Here is an 8174-nt window from a genome sequence, read left to right as displayed (position 1 = left end):
GCTGCTAACGAGAAGAGTTATGAGTGACCCCTTCGAAGAATATTGGAGTTGTTTCTCGGAAAAGATTCGCAGGTGTAAAGATAAGACCACCCATGGAGTTCTGATCAGGCCGTTGCAAGGAATTTACCCCCTGCAGATAATTACTCCGAGAATAATCTCTATTCCTGACAACGTGAATGATTTCGTGATTCCAGTCGAATTTGAACAAGAAGAAAACGTCGAGTTGGTAAAAACTCGAAGTGAACGACAAGTGCGACGCGTTATTTAGTAAATATGGCAGTTTGAATAAGTAAATGTATATACATTTTCTCGCTTTAATTAGGTATGAAAATAGCTTGGATTTAGACAGAGTAGAGTTTAGATAATTATGTAGAAAATAATAAGTCCACATCATTGACAATTATTTATATGCGAAGATATTTGAGATAAATATGAGGAAGATGAGGAAGGTATTTGAATAAATAAATATTTGAATGAGTGTTGCCTAATATTGATGAAAGAATATTTATTTGAATGAATGCTGATTCTTGTCAATGAATAAATAATTGAATGAATATTGTCACAATTTCAAGTCAACAAATGACTATTTGAATGAATAATTTTTTGTTGAAGACTGATCTCATTGTATACATCTATTCTAATAAGTTAATTCAAACTCATTTATTATTCTGTACAGACTAAGCGATAGACATGTCCTCTAGGTATCAGAAGTTCTTACATAACGCGTAAATACATCCTAGTAAAGAGAATATTATGTAATAGAATTCTATATTTTGTACCCAAAAGTAACGCTAAATATTTATTTAACAGGCGCAACGACCACCCTTAACGCTGTCAGAATAAATACTGGATTAAAGGTGTCAATTCAGAAATGGTTGAGTAATTTATAAAACCCAGCTCGACAAGAAATATGTGCCAGAGATGGGGAAAATATTTTGCCAAAGTAAAGTAATTACTTACAATGGAGGTCTCCCACCGTATGCTCACAGATTTGGACCAAACTAGTGTCAATCGATCACAAATATGATTAGTTTGAAATTTGAAAATGGAACTATCTGCCAATGCGCAGGTTTTGCGAAGATATTTGCATTTAAAAGAGGGAAAAGGCGCCCAAGGCCTGGCAAATTTTTATTTTCCAAATTAGCTGCCCATTTTTCCCGCTTTGGATGCAAATATCTTTGCAAAACCTGCGCATTGGCAGATAGTTCCGTTTGCAAATTTCATATTAATTATATTTGTGATCGATTGACACTAGTTTGGTCCAAATCTGTCAGAATACGTTGGGAGACCTCCATTGTTAGTCTTCATCCTTCCCAGTCTTCGGATTTCCATGGATGTCGCACCCATACAATGAAAAAAATACATGGAGAATATGTACCACAGTCATACAGGTTTTGTGAAATATTAGCTCTTATAGCTGTCAAAATGCATACTGCGCTCCTGCCCCAGGTTGAATTACATAGCGCGCACGGTTCAGTCAAATCAGTGTTTCGTTTCTTGCGGGTTTTTGTCATTTTTTGCACTGCAAAGCAACAAATGCAAGAAATGCAAGGTGCAAGAAATGCAAGAAAGTGCAAGAAACACAATGCCATCTAGCGACGCGGCTTCAGAACTATGGCGGCGGGAAGGAGGTTCTTGCACTTCGCATTTCTTGCGGGTAAATATAGCTGCAAGAAACCAATTTCTTGTGGTTATTTCTTGCAGGTGGTTACTTGCACCTGAAACACTGAGTCAACTACATGAGCATTTCTGCATCGAAGTTCAGCAATTTCGGTTGGAATAAGGCTCCTGGCGATTGTACAAATAGAATCTGAAGATGTGTCAGATTTTTCGATGATATATGGGCAACCAAGGCTCATTTTCCGATGACATGTCACATTTCGTAAAAAAAAACATTTCCACAGCCAGGCTGTGGAAATCAGTTCACTTTTCGAAACTTTTTATGTGTCTAGGTATTTAGTTGCCTAGTAACATGAAATCGAATATTTGAATAATTTTATCCAACCAGGAGTAATTATAAATTTCAAGGGTACGAATACTTTTTGATGTTTAAAATTCTCATTTTTCGGAAACGTGAGCAATAGTTCTGCTACTGGCGGGTTAAACTTTGAAATGAGAATAGAGTTTGAAGCTAGATGCGATTAGTGATATTTGTTCAAATTTTCATGGGTATCAGTCAACCCATGTTAAAGTTGCAGCTTCCATCCTGAACCTTGTGCTCTGGTTACGAATACTTGTTTTATTGAGTGTATGTCTGCCTATCCATCCCATGTTGAAATTCCGAATCCCTAAATGTTTAAGTTGGCTGGGTATGGTTGACTCAAACTCAAAAATTCTTGACAACGTAACATATGGACGGCCCCTCAACCACTCTCAATCGACAAAAGGGCAGTAACCGTGCGATCAATTATTACCGCGTAGAACGTTGCCTTCGTGGAATTTTGCAGTCGGTATAAACGATATTGGAAACATGACGCATAAAACGCAATCTCCCCAATTCCCTTCATCTTTCTCTTAAAGTACTTTTTCGCACTACTCAGTCCCAGCAGGGTCGTCCACACGGTCCCCCTGATGACACGGCCCCCCTCAAAAATGGCCACCGTCATGGACAGCATGATCCAAATCAGGATCGGTGTGAGATCGTCACGTAGTTAAAGGTGACGCAGACCAGGAGCCCTAACAGCATTAAGGAGGCTACAATCGTTTCAAACGCGGCTAACGGTAACTGACCGAGGAGCACCTGTATTTGAACGTAACCGCGCAAATTCTGGGATGACGTCATGGTGCCGCGGGATAGCTGTTTACCATCCAGAACCACGCGGTCGATACAACTCAAGACCATATGGATCAGCACGGTGGAATGACTGATGACGTTGGCAAACGATCTGCAGACATGGACGCAGACGAGCGCGATGAATGGAGCCTTGACCAGTAGGAAGAGGATTGATGTGTAATTTGGCAATTTGTCAGGGTAGGCGCAATTAATTAGCATAGGTAAGGGGTGAAAGTTAAGAATGAGGGCACAAAGGGTTAAGAAAACAGGGTACACGGCGAACACGAGGACAAAAATGTTTAGCAGGTGGTCCTTCCACTGGAGTACAATTATTGGAATTCATACTCTGTAATTCGATGATTTTATTGTCTTACCCTTGTGTGTACGGCTTGGTTAAAAATTATTCACGAGAGTTGGCACATTTCACATAGTTTGTTCTGTTTCAAAATTTTTGAAAAATTTTATAATTCCATCAAAATTTCTTCAAAATTTTCAAAATTTTCAAAATTTCAAATTTTTTTCGTAATTTCAGAACTTGCGAAGATAAATTGTTGAAATTTTTGTTGTCTAGGTAAAACCCTCGCGAATGTTGGGGTTGTCTACAAAAGATTTGGACATGTTTTTGGTGGATTTTTTGGTGTTCCCTGTTTATGAAACGGTATAAAATTTTAATTTAGATTCTTCTGTGTAGAGCCATTAAAAATATCTTGCGCAAATTTTATCTTCCTAGCACCATTTTGACATTTCACAGGTTCCCATTCATCTATCTACCCATGACATCATATACCAACCAGTAATATAATTTATCTTAAAACTCGTGCTTTACATATTTTACTGACAACACACCTACAGACTGCGGAACAGGGGTAATTAACGGTTTCATAAGCCGCAAGATTCTATAAGATTAAAAAGTTATGCATCTAATTGTTTGTCCCGCATGCTTATATTTACATATGTATTCAGGATTAACAACCCAACTTAAAAAGGTGAGCATTCCATCCTTATCAATTTAGGTAGGTTTGTATTCATTATTCCATTGATAAGGCGGACGTCACATCAGCAATTTATGCATCCTATCCTGACTGTATTTCTGATGTCGAAGAGTTATGGGAGATACATTCACCAGTCTCAACGTAAATAGAATCATTCCAACGAAATCGTCAGAACCTCACTGGTATATAAGACTGGTATATAAGAGGACCGCCATTGTGGCACCACTGCACATCACAATAGCCACACCTAACTCGTTACGGGATTGTGTGAGAATAGATAATTTACGAGGATAAGTTACATATTCGTACGGAAAAAAGTGTAATTAAACTCCGATGTAAATTAAAGTGGTGGTGGAATCAATCTGTTAGAGAATACTACTGTTAAATTTTATACAATATTGTAGACGTTGTAAGAAACATTATACGGAAAATTTGGCAACCACTTTCTAAATATATTGCCACAAACTAGAACCGTTTAATCGGTTGAGAACTTATATACTTTAATTGCACAACAGGTTGGTTAATAAAATTAGTTTTTCTGTTAAACTAGTACCAGCGTTCAAGGCGAATCACCCACGGTAAATCCAACAAGATGGATAGAGGTTTGGAGCCTTAAAATTCTATTTACTCTCAAAATAATACGCACAAGTTCATAGTTAAACATACATAAATATTTTGTATTCTAAAGTGTTAAGAGATGAAAAGGATCAACAAGAAGTCGCAAAAATAATGGTACACGATCCAATCGCGATGCAAAACTGGATCCGGGTTTCACAAGAACTTGGTCTAAATGTTGAATTCGAGACCAGACATTATCCCCAGTTGGTAATGGGCCTTATAAAGTACGACATCCTTTTTCAAAAAATGCTTCAGGAATGGGCCGCTAGATTCAGGAGGGAAGCTACAGTGGGAGAATTATGCAAAGTATTGAGTCAACTCGGGCTTAAAATGATTTCGAGTAATGATTTCGAGCCTTTGTTACTATTAGAAAAATATTTTAAGAAATTTTATAATTTCAGATAATATAAAGGAACATTTTTTAAACCTGTAATGAAATCATTTCAAAGTGCTAACTGATTAATATAACTATTTTAATGCAAAGGGTTATTTTTGTCATGTTTAGAACGGATGGTCCTCCTGACAAATCTAGCCAAGCAATCACAGCGGTTGAAAGAATAAACATGGATGGAGACATGGCACCAGGAGTAATTTCTAACAATTTTTTTGCTTGTTTTTTTTCAAAAAAGTTGATAACCGACATCGTTCTATAGACCAAGAAGAGTAAGATAGAAGAAGGAATTATCTTTTTGCCATGTCCAAAGCCTGATAAAAATTTCACTGGGAGATGTCAACTTATTGAAGACGTTATTAAAAGTCTTTCAGAATTTGGAAAAAATCCTAGTAATCAGGTTGGATTTCCCCTTGCAGATCTGCACGGTCTTGGTGGTCACGGAAAAACACAAACTGCACAAAGAATTGCAGACAAATGCGCGAAAGAAAATATATTCAATGGAGTGATATGGATAGATGCCGAACACGAATCTGGAATCATAGAAAAAATTAGAAGAGAATTAATAAATCAAGGAATTCAAGACCTGCAAGAAAATCTTGGGCTTCTGCTGGCTAATAAACTTTAAGATTTTATAAATTTGAAAGGTCCGCAAAAAGTCCTAGTAATATTTGACAATGTAAATGGATTTGAAGAAATCGAGAAATATTTACCGCTAAACAAAAATATGGATAATATAGCTCTCTTACTGACATCTGTGGAGAAGATTTCTATCCCAACCGCAATGGGGGAAATTGTATCGTTTAGGGTGGATGTTTTAGAAGAGATTGAGGCCGTAGAGTTGATTTCTAAACTACTACCAGGTAATTTTAACTGTATTAGAGCTGCGCTATAAATTATTATTTACAAGGGATAAAGTATGATACTAGGAAAGACGACCTATTAATAAAATATCGACAATAATTTGATCCATAGAGTCCGTCGAAAACCTAGAGTCTGATATTTCCCTCCTTGCCTTGGAGTCTGGAAGAATCCCGGTAATTCTGTGCATTATGGCAGCAACCATTGCCAACAGTCCTTACACAATTCCTTAGTTTGTGAAAGAAATGAAGGACAGATCAAAAATAATCAAGTATCCACTCGATCCTAAAAAGAAAGATAATCTGAACTTGCAATATAAGAAAAGTTTATATATTTGTGTGAAAATTGCTCTGGAAAAATTGCAAACATCAAACAATTTGTATGCCAACGCCGCGACTCATTTTATCGAGAGATGTGTGTATTTGCGTGATGAGTTTATTATCAAATATTTTCTGAAACATAGCACCACGGTTAGACAAGATGTGGAAACAATTTCAGAAGAAAGTTTGGTACATCTTGAACCAATCTTTGTGTTGAAAAGTGTCGTCGACTTGGTTTCCAGCTTTTCATTGGTTAACTATAGAACTCACGAGTATTCAGCTGTAATGAATGAAGTAGTAGTTCATCGCTTAGTTAAAGAAACATTGAGAGCAATACAAAGGGATGAAGAGCGAGAGTATAACATATTGGAGGAGCTCGTCAGTAAGGATCATCCCGAATTGAAAGATGTGGAGGGAGATATTCTCGACGTTTATTTTATCCCTAGACAAATTTCCATCGTTTGGTCATATGCAGCAAATTATGAATGTCTAATCAGGTTCGTCTCGTTTATTCAATATCCATAAGACAACTTCATGTCAGTAAGTAATTATTATTTATGCTTCCCAGAAAATACTTCCTGGAGAAAGGATCCTTGAAAGTAATGATTGACAATAGATTTTTCAACGAAACCAAACAAATCGTCAAACAACTCGGAGATACAAATTCAGCCCGGAAAATACTTGCAATCGAAGTTCATGAAAATGGATTTGAATCAGCATTACGAAAGGATTTTTGCGGACTAAGACGTTATTTTATTCAACAACTTAAAATTAATAGAGGTGATATTCCTGACTCGCTTTGGAAAGCTGGAATAACGGATACTGTAAAGTGTTGCATGTTACGTATGAATCTTGACATATTGACTGAATTAGTGGAGGGGCTCGATTTACAGGGGGATTTTTTATCAAGTGCCGATTCTGACAATTTACTCGTGAACGCAATATACTGGGGAAAGCTGGAAGCTGCAAAGTACTTCTTGGATAAGAATGCAAATCCATGTGAGAAAGGAAGGGATGGGTACACTGCGTTACATGCTTGTGCGTTTAGATGGAATGGAAAACGAGCGGAAGCTGCTAATCTATTGACAGCCAGGATTGTCTCCAAATATCCGGAATTGGTATACGCGAAAGATAGCGTTGGGCGACCGCCTTTCATGATAGCAGCAGAACGTGGTAATAAGTGTGCCCTAAATTTTATTCTGCGGAATATGCTAGATTCCAGCTCTCAAATTAATCTTCCTGATAATGAGGGAAATACTTCGTTGATGCTGGCAATTAAAAATGTCACGAATACACCAATGTCAGACGTTATCATGGTTTTGATGGGGCACGGAGCAGATATTCATTACAGGAATCCTTTAAATTTATGGAATGCGTGGCATTATGCATGCTTTGCTGGCCTTTATCACGAAAGCATACCATCCTTACACTTCTTTGAAATTCTCGAGATCCTGGTGGCAAACATGGTTTCGCTGGACGAGCAAAATAAAGATGGCGACACATTTTTACATATGCTCATAAAGGACAATGATACATTTCCTTATATTGAGAAATCAGATCTTAGTAAGTTTCTAGACTTAATAGCGGCAAATAAGATGGGCTCGTTATTTGACTGCAGGAATGGAGATGGGTTGACGATTTTGGAGTTAGTAAATATTCCTGTAAGCAATTCCAGTGTCCGGTCATCCGTCGTTTTTGGTGAAATGAAAAAAGGGCCAAATATTGCTAGACGGTGGGCTGAAAGTGACACAGCAATAACCAGGTCTGACCACGCTATGATAAAACAGTCCAATCACGAGGTAGTTATTGAATTTATTCAGAAATTTAGTAGTAAATGACAAATAAGGTTACCGCATGGTGATCAATGTTTTTTATTAATGTACTTGGCCCTCACAAGACCGTCGGGACAAATGCATTGACTGTCCCCACGGCAAAATTTCCGTGGGGACATTGTCCCCATGTCCCCACGCATCCGCGGCCGCTGTATGAAGAGCGAATATAATAGATAATAATGCAATTTTAACTTCTACCATGCGAGATATATGGTAGTAAATTCCGTTAAACTGGTTTATGTGTACAAATTTGGTTTTATTAATTTAGAACCAAAATGTAAGTACGGGATAAAGAACAATTATAAATTGCAAAGGACATTACAAAGTGTAGATAAACCCGTCGGATAAAATGTAATGTTATAGACAATAAAATTTTTGATGCTCGTA

At 37.4% G+C, this 8174-nt stretch overlaps 1 protein-coding gene across 2 annotated transcripts; it reads left to right on the top strand.

The window, feature by feature from the left end:
• Positions 1–3996: 3996 nt before the first annotated feature.
• LOC118438827 lies at positions 3997–8174 on the top strand. 2 transcript variants are annotated; one of them, XM_035859599.1, is made up of 7 exons: positions 3997–4367; positions 4454–4723; positions 4785–4812; positions 4889–4970; positions 5037–5637; positions 5750–6452; positions 6524–8174. In XM_035859599.1, the coding sequence occupies exons 6-7, from the start codon at positions 5881–5883 to the stop codon at positions 7791–7793; spliced, it is 1842 nt and encodes a 613-aa protein (XP_035715492.1). In that variant the 5' UTR covers positions 3997–4367; positions 4454–4723; positions 4785–4812; positions 4889–4970; positions 5037–5637; positions 5750–5880; the 3' UTR covers positions 7794–8174. The 2 variants fall into 2 exon arrangements, with proteins under 2 accessions (XP_035715492.1, XP_035715493.1); XM_035859600.1 differs by lacking the exons at positions 5750–6452; positions 6524–8174 and having other exon boundaries at positions 5037–5656.

Source organism: Folsomia candida, unplaced genomic scaffold, assembly GCF_002217175.1.
Source record: "Folsomia candida strain VU population unplaced genomic scaffold, ASM221717v1 Fcan01_Sc026, whole genome shotgun sequence".
Taxonomy (NCBI): domain Eukaryota; kingdom Metazoa; phylum Arthropoda; class Collembola; order Entomobryomorpha; family Isotomidae; genus Folsomia; species Folsomia candida.
Note: the sequence above shows the minus strand (reverse complement) of the source record. Positions and strands in the feature narration are given on the sequence as shown.